At 44.5% G+C, this 19118-nt stretch overlaps 1 protein-coding gene across 1 annotated transcript in view; it reads left to right on the top strand.

Moving 5' to 3' along the window:
• The window catches only part of LOC139625729 (NACHT, LRR and PYD domains-containing protein 12-like), a 30765-nt gene extending 12820 nt beyond the window's left edge, over positions 1-17945 (top strand). Inside the window, exons 12-24 of the mRNA XM_071485909.1 lie at positions 894-1067; positions 2779-2955; positions 3450-3623; positions 4724-4897; positions 8502-8678; positions 9459-9635; positions 11938-12114; positions 12897-13073; positions 13855-14031; positions 14449-14622; positions 15042-15218; positions 15999-16172; positions 17126-17945. Coding sequence (XP_071342010.1) covers positions 894-1067; positions 2779-2955; positions 3450-3623; positions 4724-4897; positions 8502-8678; positions 9459-9635; positions 11938-12114; positions 12897-13073; positions 13855-14031; positions 14449-14622; positions 15042-15218; positions 15999-16172; positions 17126-17135 — 2119 coding nt within the window. The 3' untranslated portion in view covers positions 17136-17945. The remainder of the gene's footprint in view (positions 1-893; positions 1068-2778; positions 2956-3449; positions 3624-4723; positions 4898-8501; positions 8679-9458; positions 9636-11937; positions 12115-12896; positions 13074-13854; positions 14032-14448; positions 14623-15041; positions 15219-15998; positions 16173-17125) is intronic.
• Positions 17946-19118: the final 1173 nt, after the last annotated feature.

Below are 19118 nucleotides of genomic sequence, written 5' to 3'. Positions count from 1 at the left end.
CACACTCAGAGATCTAACTATTAAAACTGAACCTCGTTAATTCAGGTAAATTCAGCACAGAGTTCATTAGACTGATACTGAACAGTTGATGAGTTCTAATGTTAAACAACTGAAACTTGAAGGTTCAGTCTCCAGATGTTGAGTCCCACTGAGAGACGACTTCAGCTCGGCTTCAGTTGTGTCCTTGTTTGAGCAGTGCAGCAGTTTCCAGTCTGATCCTCTGTGCATCTGCTGTCCACCTGTTACGGCTTCGTCTGCTCTGTCACCGTGGAGCTACGCTCCTGAAGACGAACCTACAGGCCACCACAGGCCTACACACACAACGGTCTTATGGGTAATCGTTGGTCACAGAGGCTTGCTGAGGAGCCGGCGTGAACACCTGTACCTGTAGCTGATTGGTTGATTCAGCTCCTGTCAGGACTCAGGATCCAAACAGAGCTGAAAACAAACGTAAACATGCTGCAAACAATTATAAGAGAAACGTCCACAGAGCTCCTCAGAGCGCCAATCACAGTTGGTGCTGTCCCCACACGGTGTCTCCACCAACGCTGGAGCCCGACATGTAGCTACGTTTTTTAGGAGGTGCACATTGTACTTGAGTCGTACGCTACAGCCTGCAGCGTAACCTTGGAGTCTCTGCACACAGCCGCCGTGAGCTACGACGTCGCCTTTAACACAGAAGCACAAACAACCTTTAAAAACAGCTGTTTCCAAGTTGTCGTTGACAACAGATGTTACTGTTGTTTTCACGTCAGTGTTGAAGCCACAGACGTTCAAACTGTAACAAACTAAAGTCTGTCTGTCTGTCATCTGTTCTCAATTGGGTTTCAAGGCTCCTGAACATTTGATTGATTATCAGTGATTTTTACTTTCATCTGTTATTCTTTATTCAGGTTGAAGAACTGCAGTTTGTCAGAGATCAGCTGTTCTTCTCTGGCCTCAGCTCTGAAGTCCAACCCCTCCCATCTGAGAGAACTGGACCTGTGTGACAACAAGCTGCAGGATTCAGCAGTGAAGGATCTGTGTGGTTTTCTGCAGAGTCCAGACTGTAGACTGGAGGCTCTGAGGTCAGACTCCATCTTTTATTTCTGTGCTGAGATGAATCTGATGTTAAAGTTGTGCTGACTCTAACCTGCAGACAGGTTGATATTTATGAGGTAAAATCCTCTTCAGGTTTTTAACATTTAAACTGTTCAATGGTTGAAAGTAACTTTTGAAACCTGATTTTGAATCATTTGAAAATCACATTTGAATTTCACACTCACAGTTTCAATTTACAATGTTCACAGTTTGACTTAGTTCAGGTTCCACTAAATAATCCACTAAACCAAACTCTGCTGCCACTAACTCAACACTGACGACTCGTGGATCAAACTACCAGCAACAACAACCCACAAAGTGCCGGGTGTTAGGGTTGTGTGTCGATTTATCCAGAAACCGACACACAAGACGAACCAGTGACGTGTGTCCTGCAGTGCGACGCCTCGTTTGTCAGAGCTCACGTGGTTTTCTGCAAAAAGTTGTGTCATTTGTGATGAAAACAGTTTTTGTTCAGTTGAATTTATGTTTAGTTTAGTTTTCCTGAGCTGATCTGCAGGACAGAGACCAGGACCAAGTGAGACCTTTGTGCTGGATCAGGACTGGAGGTTAAAGTTTGATCCAGTTCAGACTGTTCTGAGGTCAGCAGCAGGTGATGAACCTGTGTGGACCTCAACAGCTGTATGAATGTTGTGCTGGTGTTTGGATGATGTGTGTAGAAGTCTGACATGATGATGATCCACAACAACTGAAGGACAAAGTCACTCTGCTCATTTAGACAAAAGATCTTTGATTAGAACAGTGGTTCCCAACCTGTGGACCGGGGCCCACTGCTGGGCCACGAAAACACGTCATTATTTGTCCTCTGTGTTGTTACGGGGTCGGATTTTGGCCGGCAATATTTATTTATTTATTTATTTTTTTGAATTATACTTTTTTTAGATTCCTTCATATCAGCGAAAGATGGCAAATCAGTAAAGTCTACAACAGGTGTAAACGTCCCATTCAAACACAAGCTGCAGGAGATAAACCAAAACCAAAAATCACAATGTCGCATTCAGACAGAAAACCACATCAGCACTGATCCCACCAGAAACAGACACCAAAAAATAAAACAACAAAACAGCAGTAGAAACAGTCAACCAAAAAATCAACAAGACAATCGAACGAAATAAATATCTACAAGAATGTACATGTCCAACAATTCAAACCATGGATCAAACTCATGAATGGCTGAAAAATACACAGCAAATGGATTCCAGAACAGAAAGCAAACCAATAGGTACAAATATTTCTATACAAAAGCAATACAAATGGGTCGGGTTATTTCCTCCTGCCCAGTGTCTCAGTATGACTCTCTTAGCAGTAGTGAGTGCTACCTTTAGCCACTGGGCTCTTTTCCTACTTATTCTCTCATTTCCTTTAAGACTATTCAGGAGACATTGTGTGTGTGTGTGTGTGTGTGTGTGTGTGTGTGTGTGTGTGTGTGTGTGTGTGTGTGTGTGTGTGTGTGTGTGTGTGTGTGTGTGTGTGTGTGTGTCAGATGTATCCAGATATATCTGAAAATGAGTTAACCATATCCAACATAGGGGGCACTGACCTCTGGGGGTCTGACATCACCCCCCAACATTTTTGAGGTTTTCAAGTGATCATGAGTTGGAAAAGGTTGAGAACCACTGGATCAGGACATGTCTGACTGATTATCACTGATTTTATCTGCATCTTTTATTCTTTATTCAGGTTGAGTGGCTGCAGGTTGTCAGAGATCAGCTGTTCTTCTCTGGCCTCAGCTCTGAAGTCCAACCCCTCCCATCTGAGAGACCTGGACCTGAGTGAAAACTGGGGTCTGCAGGATTCAGCAGTGAAGGATCTGTGTGGTTTTCTGCAGAGTCCACACTGTAGACTGGAGACTCTGAGGTCAGTTCACTGCTGTAGATCTGATATCTTTAGAGGTTTCAATCACCTCCATTATAACAGTTTTAATTTCAGCAGCTCAGCTCCAGCATCAAACCTTCAATGGAACAGAGGTTAAAGGTCAGAGGTTAAAAAATACCTTTTTTCAGGGATGAAGAAACTTCCATCTTTCCTGCAGCAGTGAAGTAAATGAAGCAAACAAGTTCTCCAGGTTGATGACGGACAAACTCTGTCTGTACAACCCGTGTCACTACAGCTCTGACCATCACCATGACAACACTACTGCAGGAAGTAGGACTGTATACTGCTGTCAGAGTGGAGGGAAACAGACCAGTAACAGGAAGACAGGCTGGTTGGTCAGGGTTCAGAATGAATCAGTTCAGGGTTTCTGGAGGGTTCAGGTTCTGAGGTGGTTGTTTTTTAATCTGATTGATTATTGATCATTGTCTACACGTCATTATCAATCGTTTTATCTGCATGATTTATTCCTCATTCAGACTGAAGAACTGCTTGTTGACGAAGATCAGCTGTTCTCCTCTGGCCTCAGCTCTGAAGTCCAACCCCTCCCATCTGAGAGACCTGGACCTGAGTGACAACAACCTGCAGGATCCAGATGTGAAGGATCTGCTGGATCTTGTGCAGAGTCCAGACTGTCGACTGGAGACTCTGAGGTCAGTTCACTGTTGTAGATCTTCTGTCTTTAATCCACCACTGACTCTAATGTCCTATAAATGTCTTCAGACCTGGAGGGTGCGAAGCTGAGGACCTGAGTCAGTTGTGTGTGGACTGTGAGGTGGTTTGGACAACAGGTTGTTGAGACCCCAGCCCTCATGGGGCTTTCAGACACAACGTGACTGTGGCACCACTGTGCTCTGAAACCCAGTATTTCTAATGGATTGTACCACAGCAGGACGGGTTTCCCTGCACTGAGCAGAGTGCACGTGCAGCACAGTGACCTCACTTAAAGTGTAGTTGTGCTTATTTGTTGTGTGGTTGTGTGAGGTTGTCAGTCATAGTCAGTGTGTTACCTGCAGTAGGTTCAGATCTTCTGCAAACCCGTCAGAGCAGCACTTTACTCTGGTACTACTTTTCTCAGCCGCTGAACTACCGTATTCCTACGCACCAGCGCACCTACAGGGCTCACTGTTTGAAGCTGCAGCCTCAGGTCAGCTGAGGGAATCACAAAGAGCTAAACTTCACTTTGACTGACGGGAAGATGAAGCTCTGAAAATCTTCTACATGAAGCAAACATTTAAACAGATGTTGGATCGTTTCAGTGGCGTCTTTTAAAAGAGTCTGAAACTGTTTTTTCCTGCTGACCATGAACGCAGCAGCTCGTGGCTCTGTTAGCGTGTCGTGTTCCTGCTGCTGATCTGAATCTACAGGTAACACACTTACTGTGACCGACGACCTTACACAACCACACAACAAACAACCACAACTACACTTTAAGACACAATGAAATTCAGATTCAAATACATTTCTAACCAAAACAAAGACACAACAGTGACACAGCAACTCCCATCACACAATGAATCATATGAACCTTGTGTTTCTACTGAAATACTGAAGAAATTAAAAACCACCTGGTAGAAAACATGATTCCAATTCAGACTGAGGGTGGTGGTGAACTTCAGCCTCTTGTGGCTGAAATTACACAAAATCAACACTTTAACATCCACAAACATCTGTTCTCTCTTGGATTTCAAGGCTTCTGAACATCTGATTGATTAACAGTGATTTTTACTTTCATCTTTTATTCTTTATTCAGATTTGAGAACTCCAGTTTGTCAGAGATCAGCTGTTCTTCTCTGACCTCAGCTCTGAAGTCCAACCCCTCCCATCTGAGAAAACTGGAGCTGAGCAACAACAACCTGCAGGATTCAGGAGTGAAGCTGCTGTATGGTTTTCTGCAGAGTCCAGACTGTAGACTGGAGACTCTGAGGTCAGACTCCATGTTTTATTTCTGTGCTGAGATGAATCTGATGTTAAAGTTGTGCTGACTCTAACCTGCAGACATCAGGCTGATATTATACTGATCCACACTGAGGATCTTCATGGTGAAGTCTGTTTTCTTCTTCTCTGGTTTAGTCCAGTGACTGTGGCAGAGAAATGTTGAGCTACAGGTTGAAAACTTTTATGTAACAAGAAAAATCCTTCACTGTTTAAATCATATGAAGCTTTTTTCCACACTGACATGAACAAATATATATTCAGTGTTTTCTTGTTCCAACACGACCATAAAGTCATGTGACCAAAGTGAGACTGACTGATGTTCAGACCAAACTCTCCGTGTGTTAAACGTGGTCACCACTGAATGAAGGGAAAATGTTTTACATGTTGTTGAATCATGTGTTGACTTTTCTCCACAGTTGAGTCTGACATGTTTGTTGTCTTTGGAAACTTGAGGATCTTTAGTAGAATCTCTAATAAACATGAGTTTGTATAGATGGAGCCACAGGTGGAGCTGGTGGAGTCTAAGAGGTGGAGTCACTACGTCTTTATTGAAGCAGCAGCTTGTTGTCATTAATATTAATGAGAGCTGTTTGTCACTGTTTGTATTTGACTGTTTTTAACCTGCTTCCTTGTGTTTCATTTCCACCTTAAATATATCCTCATATTTCTTCAGATACAAACAAAATGTTCCTCACTGAGACAGTCACAAATATTGATTCACTATTTGTTTTATGATCTGTGACGTAGGGCTGGGCGATAAAACGATAACGATATGTATCTCAAAGCATATCTTTGAGATACTATACACATACATATCTCGATATGTATATGTACTGCTTCCAACAGTCTGGATGAGTTCACAGAGGCTGTGATGTCATACATCAGCTTCTGTGAGGACTGCTGTATCCCATCACGCACCAGGGTGAGTTATAACAATGACAAACCCTGGTTCACAGCTAAGCTCACTCAGCTCAGGAGGCAAAAGGAGGAAGCTTTCAGGAGTGGGGACAGGGACACGTTTAAAGAGTCCAAGCACAGGTTTAGCAAGGCGGTGAGAGAAGCTAAACGTCTGTACTCTGAGAAACTTCAGCTCCAGTTCTCAGCCAACGACTCTGCTTCTGTCTGGAAAGGGCTCAGAAAGATCACTAACTACAAACCTAAACCCCCCCACTCCATTAACGACTTCCGTCTGGCCAACGATCTGAATGAGTTCTACTGCCGCTTTGAAAGACAATGGGACAAGCCTGACACTAACCTCCACAACTAGCCACATCAGAACCCCCCTCCTCCTCCCCTACCAAAGGAACGTCTCTCTCTATCCTGGAGAGAGATGTCAACAGGCTTTTTAAGAAGCAGAACCCCCGCAAAGCAGCCGGCCCTGACTCTGTCTCTCCATCATCCCTGAAGCACTGTGCTGATCAGCTGTCTCCAGTGTTCACGGACATCTTCAACACCTCACTGGAGACCTGCCACGTGCCAGCCTGCTTCAAATCCTCCACCATCATCCCTGTCCCCAAAAAACCAAGGCCCACAGGACTAAATGACTATAGACCCATTGCCCTGACCTCTGTGGTCATGAAATCATTTGAGCGCCTTGTCCTGTCCCACCTCAAATCCATCACTGACCCACTCCTGGACCCCCTGCAGTTCGCCTACAGAGCCAACAGGTCTGTAGATGACGCCGTCAACATGGCTCTCCACTTCATCCTCCAGCACCTGGACTCCTCAGGGACCTATGCCAGGATCCTGTTTGTGGACTTCAGCTCTGCCTTCAACACCATCATCCCGGCTCTGCTGCAGGACAAGCTCTCCCAGCTGAGCGTGCCTGACTCCACCTGCAGGTGGATCACCGACTTCCTGTCTGACAGGAGGCAGCATGTGAAGCTGTGTCTGACTCCCAGACCATCAGCACTGGATCCCCACAAGGCTGCGTTCTTTCTCCTCTGCTCTTCTCCCTGTACACCAACACCTGCACCTCCAGCCATCAGTCTGTCAAGCTCCTGAAGTTTGCAGACGACACCACTCTCATTGGACTCATCTCTGATGGCGATGAGTCTGTCTACAGGTGGGAGACTGACCGTCTGGTGACCTGGTGCAGGCAGAACAACCTAGAGCTAAATGCTCTGAAGACAGTGGAGATGGTAGTGGACTTCAGGAAGAGCCCGGCCCCACCCACCCCCATCACCCTGTGCGACTCCCCCGTGGCCACCGAGGAGCATTTCCGCTTCTTGGGAACCACCATTACACAGGACATTAAGTGGGAGCTGAACATCAGCTCCCTCATCAAAAAAGCTCAGCAGAGGATGTATTTCCTGAGGCAGTTGAAGAAGTTCAACCTGCCAAGGACTATGATGGTGAACTTCTACACCTCCATCATTGAGTCCATCCTCACCTCCTCCATCACCATCTGGTACGCTGCTGCCACAGAGAGGGACAATAACAGACTGCAGCGTATCATCCACTCTGCTGAGAAGGTGATTGGCTGCAATCTTCCGTCCCTCCAGGACCTGTACGCCTCAAGGGCTCTGAGGCGTGCAGGGAAGATTGTAGCTGACTCCTCCCACCCTGGACACAAACTCTTTGAGACACTCCCCTCTGGCAGGAGGCTGCGGTCCTTCAGGACCAAAACCTCTCGCCACAAAAATAGCTTCTTCCCATCTGCTATTAGCCTCATCAACAAGGCTAGAGAGCCCCACTGTTGCTGATCAATTGCACCAATCACCTGAAAAAATTCCTTGTATGTGAAAACATACTTGGCAATAAAACTGATTCTGATCTCAATAGACACGTACTCGATATCAATAGAAAATGCGTTCGATGGAATGTTTTTTTTCCTCAAGAAACCAGCGTAAGTTTAGCTCCGCTTGAATCTTTGTTGCGAAGCAAGCTTCTGGTGCCTAGCAACGACGTGAGTGACAGGCTAATAGCCAATCATGTAACAGTATCAGTTTGATTGCGCAATCTCGTCTCGTGGTCAAGAAACGAAGAATGAGTGCTGCAACGAGCGAGGAGGAAATTGTGGATAAGAACGGAACGGTCGGCTCACCAGTATGGGAGTTTTTTGGATTTTACAAATCTGATCGTAGTCAGACAAATGTTGTCTGCAAATTATGCAAGAACGTGGTCCCGACCAAGAGTGGTAATACCACCAATTTGTTTTACCATCTTAGCCGCGCTCACCTGTACAGTACAGTTTTCATTGTGATTGTAACATTGAACAGAAGGTTACGTTTAAAATAAAAATGTTTAAATTTAGTATTTTTCCCTCCTGGTCCTTAATTAAATAGGTCATACAATGTTTCAATAATTATCGATATCGACCAATATGAAACACTTATATCGTGATACAGATTTCAGCCATATCGCCCAGCCCTACTGTGACTGTTTGTACTGACTGAAGTTGATGAGAGCTGTTTGTCACTGTTTGTATTTGACTGTTTTTAACCTGCTTCCTGTTGGTTCAGGTGTTTGACTTTCATTTTCTAAACTTCTACTTTCTAAACCTTCTTCAGCTCTGAACAGATGATGAAACACTGAACGCTTTCAAGCAGCAGCTTTGTCTCCTAAACTCACATCTTTGATTCTTTATTCAGGTTGAAGAGCTGCAGTTTGTCAGAGATCAGCTGTTCTTCTCTGGTCTCAGCTCTGAAGTCCAACCCCTCCCATCTGAGAGACCTGGACCTGAGTGGAAACTGCAACCTGCAGGATTCAGACCTGAAGGATCTGTGTGGTTTTCTGCAGAGTCCAGACTGTAGACTGGAGACTCTGAGGTCAGACTCCATGTTTTATTTCTGTGCTGAGATGAATCTGATGTTAAAGTTGTGCTGACTCTAACCTGCAGACATCAGGCTGATATTATACTGATCCACACTGAGGATCTTCATGGTAAAGTCTGTTTTCTTCTTCTCTGGTTTAGTCCAGTGACTGTGGCAGAGAAATGTTGAGCTACAGGTTGAAAACTTTCATGTAACAAGAAAAATCCTTCACTGTTTGAATCACATGAAGCTTTTTTCCACACTGACATGAACAAATATATATTCAGTGTTTTCTTGTTCCAACACGACTCTAAAGTCACGTGACCAAAGTGAGACTGACTGATGTTCAGACCAAACTCTCCATGTGTTAAACGTGGTCACCACTGAATGAAGGGAAAATGTTTCACATGTTGTTGAATCATGTGTTGACTTTTCTCCACAGTTGAGTCTGACATGTTTGTTGTCTTTGGAAACTTGAGGATCTTTAGTAGAATCTCTAATAAACATGAGTTTGTATAGATGGAGCCAAAGGTGGAGCTGGTTGAGTCTAAGAGGTGGAGTCACTACGTCTTTATCGAAGCAGCAGCTTGTTGTCATTAATGTTAATGAGAGCTGTTTGTCACTGTTTGTATTTGACTGTTTTTAACCTGCTTCCTGATGGTTCAGGTGTTTGACTTTCATTTTCTAAACTTCTACTTTCTAAACCTTCTTCAGCTCTGAACAGATGATGAAACACTGAACGCTTTCAAGCAGCAGCTTTGTCTCCTAAACTCACATCTTTTATTCTTTATTCAGGTTGAAGAGCTGCAGGTTGTCAGAGATCAGCTGTTCTTCTCTGGCCTCAGCTCTGAAGTCCAACCCCTCCCATCTGAGAGAACTGGACCTGAGTCACAACTACAACCTGAAGGATCCAGACCTGAAGGATCTGTGTGGTTTTCTGCAGAGTCCAGACTGTAGACTGGAGACTCTGAGGTCAGACTCCATGTTTTATTTCTGTGCTGAGATTAATCTGATGTTAAAGTTGTGCTGACTCTAACCTGCAGACAGGTTGATATTTGAGGTAAAATCCTCTTCAGGTTTTTAACATTTAAACTGTTCAATGGTTGAAAGTAATTTTTGAAACCTGATTTTGAATCATTTGAAAATGACATTTGAATTTCACACTCACAGTTTCCATTTACAATGTTCACAGTTTGACTTAGTTCAGGCTCTTTTATTGTGAAAGTCTGAGTGAGATCAGGATCTCTGACATGAACTCATTAGTACAACATGTTGTGAGCAGGTCTGAAGGCAAAGTGTTCATAGCTGCTCCAACAGCCACAGTCAGAGGCAGAGAGAAAAGCTGCTGTCAGAGAGGAGACGGGATCCTCACTGAAACCTGGAGGTGACGTGTTCACACAGTCTCTCCTGGAACACGTTCATAGTGTCACACTCAGGTGTCCACATGAAGACTGACACTAAGGTTTGTGTCACACATGAAAACAGCAGAGACAAGTTCACACCCTGGCTCCTTTCTCACCTCCACACAGCCGACCAATCGCAGAGGGAGCTGGGTGTGACTGTCGGCAGACCCCGCCCCCGGTCTGACATCACAAAGGTGTGGGGGGAGGGGCTTCTGAAGTTGTTAGGAGTCCCAGAATGCAATGCTTTAATCTGTGAACAAAGGAGGTTGATGATGTTGAAGTTGCTTTGGACTAAAGTCACATGACTGGGATGTGATGTCATCTCTGAGTCATCACACTGCACATGTGCAGAAGGTCTGCAGCTTCTAAACTGTGGAGACAAACTTCAGTGACTGACAACATGAAGCTGCTGACACTGAGAGTGAAACTATGATTCTGCCCTTTTTTAAAATGAGACAGACATGCGCTTCTCTCAGACTGCAGTAAAATACCTTTCTTAAAAGAGTCAGTGCTGTAATTTCAAATGTTCAGTCATTTAAGTGTGTTTCTTGCAGCAGCGCTATGTCAACACATTCCCTTTGAAGATGAGTTAGGATCTTTTTCCGTTTGACAGGTGTATGATCTCCCATCTCCACCATTCATCACAGCTGTTTATCTTGGTAGTTATGGAACCGGCACCGGCCGTGGCCCCTGGGTGGCCGGGGGCTTCGGGGCCAGTGAGCGGTGTGCTCCCTCCAACTTCACCCGTCCCGACTCCGTTTCAGTGTGAAGGCTTTCAGGGAGCCAGGTCTGGAAGAACTGAGTCGGTTCTCTCCTGGGAGTCCGATCCGGATGTTTTCCGTCGCCCCCTGTCCCCGGGTCGTCAGCCCGCTCCCTGAGTTCACTCACCACCTTCTCCCGCGCTTTAATTTCCCGTCCACCGGGTCTGTTGTGTCCTCCAGCACCGAGATCCTCTGTTCGGCTTCGGTGATGCGCTTGTCGTGGCTGTCGAGCTCCTCCCGATGTATTGTAAGAGCTCTGATGGGCTGAGTTCTTCGTGGATAACCCTGGAGGTGTTGGCTGTAGTCCCGCTCACGGCCTCACGAAGAGCCGGTTAGCTAGTAGCATCTGCGCTGGTGGCTAGGGGCTAGCTCCAGCACCGCCTGCTGTTCAGTCAGAATCAGCAGCTTTGTTTTTCTTACGTGGCATGGCGTCGGACCGTCTCAGAAAATAGCTGTCCATGTTCATGTTAGACTGATGAAGCATCAAGAAGGGGCTGAAGTGCTGTTTTTCAGGGTTAAATGAGGAAATTAGCGGGTTAGCGCGCCAGCTCTCCCGGACATGACCTTCGCTCCCGCCGCCATCTTGAAAAACCCGTTCAGTGTTTTCTTGTTCCAACACGACTCTAAAGTCACGTGACCAAAGTGAGACTGACTGATGTTCAGACCAAACTCTCCATGTGTGTTAAACGTGGTCACCACTGAATGAAGGGAAAATGTTTCACATGTTGTTGAATCATGTGTTGACTTTTCTCCACAGTTGAGTCTGACATGTTTGTTGTCTTTGGAAACTTGAGGATCTTTAGTAGAATCTCTAATAAACATGAGTTTGTATAGATGGAGCCACAGGTGGAGCTGGTGGAGTCTAAGAGGTGGAGTCACTACGTCTTTATTGAAGCAGCAGCTTGTCGTCATTAATGTTAATGAGAGCTGTTTGTCACTGTTTGTATTTGACTGTTGTTAACCTGCTTCCTGATGGTTCAGGTGTTTGACTTTCATTTTCTAAACTTCTACTTTCTAAACCTTCTTCAGCTCTGAACAGATGATGAAACACTGAACGCTTTCAAGCAGCAGCTTTGTCTCCTAAACTCACATCTTTGATTCTTTATTCAGGTTGAGTTGGTGCAGTTTGTCAGAGATCAGCTGTTCTTCTCTGGCCTCAGCTCTGAAGTCCAACCCCTCCCATCTGAGAGAACTGGACCTGAGTGGAAACTGCAACCTGCAGGATTCAGGAGTGAAGGATCTGTGTGGTTTTCTGCAGAGTCCAGACTGTAGACTGGAGACTCTGAGGTCAGACTCCATGTTTTATTTCTGTGCTGAGATGAATCTGATGTTAAAGTTGTGCTGACTCTAACCTGCAGACATCAGGCTGATATTATACTGATCCACACTGAAGATCTTCATGGTAAAGTCTGTTTTCCTCTTCTCTGGTTTAGTCAATTGACTGTGGCAGAGAAATGTTGAGCTACAGGTTGAAAACTTTCATGTAACAAGAAAAATCCTTCACTGTTTGAATCACATGAAGCTTTTTTCCACACTGACATGAACAAATATATATTCAGTGTTTTCTTGTTCCAACACGACTCTAAAGTCACGTGACCAAAGTGAGACTGACTGATGTTCAGACCAAACTCTCCGTGTGTGTTAAACGTGGTCACCACTGAATGAAGGGAAAATGTTTCACATGTTGTTGAATCATGTGTTGACTTTTCTCCACAGTTGAGTCTGACATGTTTGTTGTCTTTGGAAACTTGAGGATCTTTAGTAGAATCTCTAATAAACATGAGTTTGTATAGATGGAGCCACAGGTGGAGCTGGTGGAGTCTAAGAGGTGGAGTCACTACGTCTTTATTGAAGCAGCAGCATGTTGTCATTAATGTTAATGAGAGCTGTTTGTCACTGTTTGTATTTGACTGTTTTTAACCTGCTTCCTGATGGTTCAGGTGTTTGACTTTCATTTTCTAAACTTCTACTTTCTAAACCTTCTTCAGCTCTGAACAGATGATGAAACACTGAACGCTTTCAAGCAGCAGCTTTGTCTCCTAAACTCACATCTTTGATTCTTTATTCAGGTTGAGTTGGTGCAGTTTGTCAGAGATCAGCTGTTCTTCTCTGGCCTCAGCTCTGAAGTCCAACCCCTCCCATCTGAGAGAACTGGACCTGAGTGGAAACTGCAACCTGCAGGATTCAGGAGTGAAGGATCTGTGTGGTTTTCTGCAGAGTCCAGACTGTAGACTGGAGACTCTGAGGTCAGACTCCATGTTTTATTTCTGTGCTGAGATGAATCTGATGTTAAAGTTGTGCTGACTCTAACCTGCAGACATCAGGCTGATATTATACTGATCCACACTGAAGATCTTCATGGTAAAGTCTGTTTTCCTCTTCTCTGGTTTAGTCCAGTGACTGTGGCAGAGAAATGTTGAGCTACAGGTTGAAAACTTTCATGTAACAAGAAAAATCCTTCACTGTTTGAATCACATGAAGCTTTTTTCCACACTGACATGAACAAATATATATTCAGTGTTTTCTTGTTCCAACACGACTCTAAAGTCACGTGACCAAAGTGAGACTGACTGATGTTCAGACCAAACTCTCCGTGTGTGTTAAACGTGGTCACCACTGAATGAAGGGAAAATGTTTCACATGTTGTTGAATCATGTGTTGACTTTTCTCCACAGTTGAGTCTGACATGTTTGTTGTCTTTGGAAACTTGAGGATCTTTAGTAGAATCTCTAATAAACATGAGTTTGTATAGATGGAGCCAAAGGTGGAGCTGGTGGAGTCTAAGAGGTGGAGTCACTACGTCTTTATCGAAGCAGCAGCTTGTTGTCATTAATGTTAATGAGAGCTGTTGTCACTGTTTGTATTTGACTGTTGTTAACCTGCTTCCTGATGGTTCAGGTGTTTGACTTTCATTTTCTAAACTTCTACTTTCTAAACCTTCTTCAGCTCTGAACAGATGATGAAACACTGAACGCTTTCAAGCAGCAGCTTTGTCTCCTAAACTCACATCTTTTATTCTTTATTCAGGTTGAGTGACTGCAGGTTGTCAGAGATCAGCTGTTCTTCTCTGGTCTCAGCTCTGAAGTCCAACCCCTCCCATCTGAGAGACCTGGACCTGAGTGGAAACTACAACCTGAAGGATCCAGACCTGAAGGATCTGTGTGGTTTTCTGCAGAGTCCAGACTGTAGACTGGAGACTCTGAGGTCAGACTCCATGTTTTATTTCTGTGCTGAGATGAATCTGATGTTAAAGTTGTGCTGACTCTAACCTGCAGACATCAGGCTGATATTATACTGATCCACACTGAGGATCTTCATGGTGAAGTCTGTTTTCTTCTTCTCTGGTTTAGTCAATTGACTGTGGCAGAGAAATGTTAAAATATAAGTGACTACGTCTTTATTGAAGCAGCAGCTTGTTGTCATTAATGTTAATGAGAGCTGTTTGTCACTGTTTGTATTTGACTGTTTTTAACCTGCTTCCTGTTGGTTCAGGTGTTTGACTTTCATTTTCTAAACTTCTACTTTCTAAACCTTCTTCAGCTCTGAACAGATGATGAAACACTGAACGCTTTCAAGCAGCAGCTTTGTCTCCTAAACTCACATCTTTGATTCTTTATTCAGGTTGAAGAGCTGCAGTTTGTCAGAGATCAGCTGTTCTTCTCTGGCCTCAGCTCTGAAGTCCAACCCCTCCCATCTGAGAGAACTGGAGCTGAGTGGAAACAAGCTGCAGGATTCAGGAGTGAAGGATCTGTGTGGTTTTCTGCAGAGTCCAGACTGTAGACTGGAGACTCTGAGGTCAGACTCCATGTTTTATTTCTGTGTTCACATGTTGTTGAATCATGTGTTGACTTTTCTCCACAGTTGAGTCTGACATGTTTGTTGTCTTTGGAAACTTGAGGATCTTTAGTAGAATCTCTAATAAACATGAGTTTGTATAGATGGAGCCACAGGTGGAGCTGGTGGAGTCTAAGAGGTGGAGTCACTACGTCTTTATTGAAGCAGCAGCTTGTTGTCATTAATGTTAATGAGAGCTGTTTGTCACTGTTTGTATTTGACTGTTTTTAACCTGCTTCCTGTTGGTTCAGGTGTATGACTTTCATTTTCTAAACTTCTACTTTCTAAACCTTCTTCAGCTCTGAACAGATGATGAAACACTGAACGCTTTCAAGCAGCAGCTTTGTCTCCTAAACTCACATCTTTTATTCTTTATTCAGGTTGAAGAGCTGCAGGTTGTCAGAGATCAGCTGTTCTTCTCTGGTCTCAGCTCTGAAGTCCAACCCCTCCCATCTGAGAGAACTGGACCTGATTGAAAACTGGGACCTGCAGGATTCAGGAGTGAAGGAGCTGTGTGGTTTTCTGCAGAGTCCAGACTGTAGACTGGAGACTCTGAGGTCAGACTCCATGTTTTATTTCTGTGCTGAGATGAATCTGATGTTAAAGTTGTGCTGACTCTAACCTGCAGACATCAGGCTGATATTATACTGATCCACACTGAGGATCTTCATGGTAAAGTCTGTTTTCTTCTTCTCTGGTTTAGTCCAGTGACTGTGGCAGAGAAATGTTGAGCTACAGGTTGAAAACTTTCATGTAACAAGAAAAATCCTTCACTGTTTGAATCACATGAAGCTTTTTTCCACACTGACATGAACAAATATATATTCAGTGTTTTCTTGTTCCAACACGACTCTAAAGTCACGTGACCAAAGTGAGACTGACTGATGTTCAGACCAAACTCTCCGTGTGTTAAACGTGGTCACCACTGAATGAAGGGAAAATGTTTCACATGTTGTTGAATCATGTGTTGACTTTTCTCCACAGTTGAGTCTGACATTTTTGTTGTCTTTGGAAACTTAAGGATCTTTAGTAGAATCTCTAATAAACATGAGTTTGTATAGATGGAGCCACAGGTGGAGCTGGTGGAGTCTAAGAGGTGGAGTCACTACGTCTTTATTGAAGCAGCAGCTTGTTGTCATTAATGTTAATGAGAACTGTTTGTCACTGTTTGTATTTGACTGTTTTTAACCTGCTTCCTGTTGGTTCAGGTGTTTGACTTTCATTTTCTAAACTTCTACTTTCTAAACCTTCTTCAGCTCTGAACAGATGATGAAACACTGAACGCTTTCAAGCAGCAGCTTTGTCTCCTAAACTCACATCTTTTATTCTTTATTCAGGTTGAAGAGCTGCAGTTTGTCAGAGATCAGCTGTTCTTCTCTGGTCTCAGCTCTGAAGTCCAACCCCTCCCATCTGAGAGACCTGGACCTGAGTGGAAACAAGCTGCAGGATCCATCAGTGAAGGATCTGTGTGACCTTGTGGAGAGTCCAGACTGTAGACTGGAGACTCTGAGGTCAGTAGAGGGGCGGAGTCTGTCCATGCTGCTTCCATCAGTTTTGTACTAAACTCAGTATCAGAGCAAAGATCCAGTGTTTCCTGTGAACCTCCAACCTCCTCAGTGAAGCTGTGAGAGGAGAACGGGGACAGGCTTCAGGATTGGACAGAAAGACAGAGAGACAACAGTCAGCCAATCAGAGCAGCCAGAAGCTTGTTGTGATCATGTGTCTGAGTTGATGTGAAGACGACTGTTGTTGGTTCATGTGAACAGGAAATAAAGCTGATTCCAGCTGACAGCCTCACAGAGGGACAGAGACAGTGTCCTCATTCATCAAACTGTCCAATCTGATCTGAGACTGTTTGTTCTCTCAGTTTTGATCAGTTTCATGTTTGTCACAGCTCTGAGATCAGTCTGACTGAAGCCTGCACATCACTGCTTCTTATCTCAGAGACTCATCAGGACAGTTTGTGACCATGTGGTCTTTATACAGACCAGGAGCTCTGCTGAAGTCCAGTCCTCACATCTGTATCTGTCCACCTGTCAGATATTCTCAGTGACAGCCTCCATGTTGATTTGTCAGCTGATGTTTCAGAGTCAGATCAGATGTTCATCAACACACAGACTCTTTGTTTAAATGTAACAACAGTGAGTCCATCACTGAAGTGTTGCTGCAGTAATGAAGCTTCATGACTCTCAGTTTATTTCCATGTGGACTGAGTGAAATGTGCAGAGTGAACAGACTTGATGGTAAAAGTCTCTGCAGGTCTGTGAGCTTCCAGCTCAGTGTGTTCACTCCAACACGTTAACATGAGAGCTGAGAGGAAGCAGCTGCTGCACATCTGTTCTGAACAGGACCGAAGTCCCTGCTGCTCTTTATCCTGATGTGCTGCATCACTGACTGACAGCTGCTGAAGTGAGTCTCTGTGAACACTGATCCATCACCTCTAATCTTCTTCTTCTCTGCACAGGTGGAAGTGATGATCTTTCTAAAGCTGAGAGGATCAGCTGTGTCCTGATGATCCAGATGTTGCAGCAGCAGCTTGTGTGTAGAGAGGCTCTGACTGGTCCATGTTACTGGGAGGTGGAGAGGAGAGGAGAGCTTCATCCAGCAGCGACTGACAGAGGAACCAGAAGAGGTGGAGATGACTCTCAGTGCTGCATCTGAACTGATCTGAGAACAGCTCCACCGTCATCCCTGTGTGTTCCTCTGGATCTGACAGAGCATCATCAGTGTCTCTGCTGCTCCTCTGTCCTTCTGCACAGTCTCTGCAGAGACACTGAGACTCCTCCGCTCCTGCTCCTCACTCCACCACCTGCTCCACCCTCAGTGACCTCAACACCAGTGGAACCAGTGGAGAATTGATCATATTCTTTACATTTACTTTTTGGGCATAAAAATGGAAAATTCATAAAAACTGAGTTTGTACCTTTGGTTCTTTCTTCTGTTGAAACTACAGTGAGACAAACAGTGTGTTCATGTTTCAGAGGGAACAGTAACAATTCATCCACCAAACTGTTTCATGTTAGATTCCCCCCCCCAGACCCCCCCCCCTTCAGGTGGCAGAGCCCTGTTGACAGAGATGGTTCCCAGTAGTTTTCTGTATTTACTCTTTTCCAAAATCTCTCCTCATGGATTCAGATGTTTTCTCCTGTTTGTCTCGTTCTCTCCTCGTTTTCTGCATCAGATCAGATTCTGCCTCAAACGCTCTGAATTCCTCCTTTTCTCTGTGTGAAATATTCAAATCAATGTGTAATAAATCATAATAAATAATGTAATGAATAATGCAACAGTTGACTGGTTCTGATGAGTATGAACTGACCTCCTGTTTGCACTGGATCATTGTGATCGTCAAGGAAACTTCAAAACAGGAGGATTCTCAGTGAAGTTCTGCAGCCTGTTCTTCCTCTGGAGCTTTATTCTGGAGGGACATCAGAGATGACGATATCCTCAGGAAGTGATGTCACACTGGACCAGATCAGCATGTTCAGGTCTGTGTCAGTCTGGACTCTGAAGTTTTCTCCTCATGATCTGACTGAACTACAATAACTCACTTCCTGTTTACAACACCTGCGCACACCTGTCCCTGTCACCTCAGTGTATTTAGCCCACGTCTCTCCTTCTGTCTTTGAACTTCAAACCTGAACTTTTCCACTTTTTCATTGATTTGTTGATGTCACCCAGATGTTCACACAGATGTTCAGATTTTCACTTTTATCTTTCACTTCTCCAGTTACACTTTGATCTGCATCTGATCAATAATTGAATCTGATCGTGTCATAGTTTTGATCAGGACCTTCAGTATTATTTTCATGTCGGATACAGATTGAATCTGATGATCTGATCCACATCCTGTCGGTGTGTTTGTTAAGAGCAGTGACTCAGATCTGCAGTGAGCGGGACATTTTACACTCAACACTAACTTGTCAGAGACGACGTGATGGAGACGCTGTCTCTGACACAAGTTCAAGCTGAGTCTGTTCATGTCAGTTAATCTGCCCGTTATTTGACTGATTCATTGATTTTAGTGAAAACAGTATTTAACACTTTTCAGAGCAAAGAAGAAGAAAACTGGTTTGAGAAGCTGGAACCAGAGGATATTTGACATTTGTGCCTTAAAGGCGACAGAAGATGAAGTCCTCTGTCGATGCAGGTGGTTCCAGCTCTACTGACGTGAACACTGACGCTGATGATCTGAGAGAAGAAGAGCTGGACCTCAGGTCTCTGAGCAGGAGAAACCCTGCCGCTGCCAGCAGGGTGGGACCTCTCCTCCACCTCCAGCTCCACAGGAGTCATGAGTGGAGGTGTCGGTGCTGCCAGAGATCCTGTCGCTGTTCTCCCTTCACTCTGAGGACTCTGGGAAATCCTCCTGCTCTCTGCCTTCAGACAGACGTCATTTCACTTTCCTCAAACAAACGCTTCACAAAACTCTGAACCCGTCTGCAGACACAGTATATGAGCTG

Source organism: Trachinotus anak, unplaced genomic scaffold (genome assembly GCF_046630095.1).
Source record: "Trachinotus anak isolate AG129_WGS33_773 ecotype Australia unplaced genomic scaffold, CSIRO_AGI_Tana_v1 ptg000009l, whole genome shotgun sequence".
Classification (NCBI taxonomy): Eukaryota; Metazoa; Chordata; class Actinopteri; order Carangiformes; family Carangidae; genus Trachinotus; species Trachinotus anak.
This window is presented reverse-complemented; position numbering and strand designations above follow the sequence as displayed.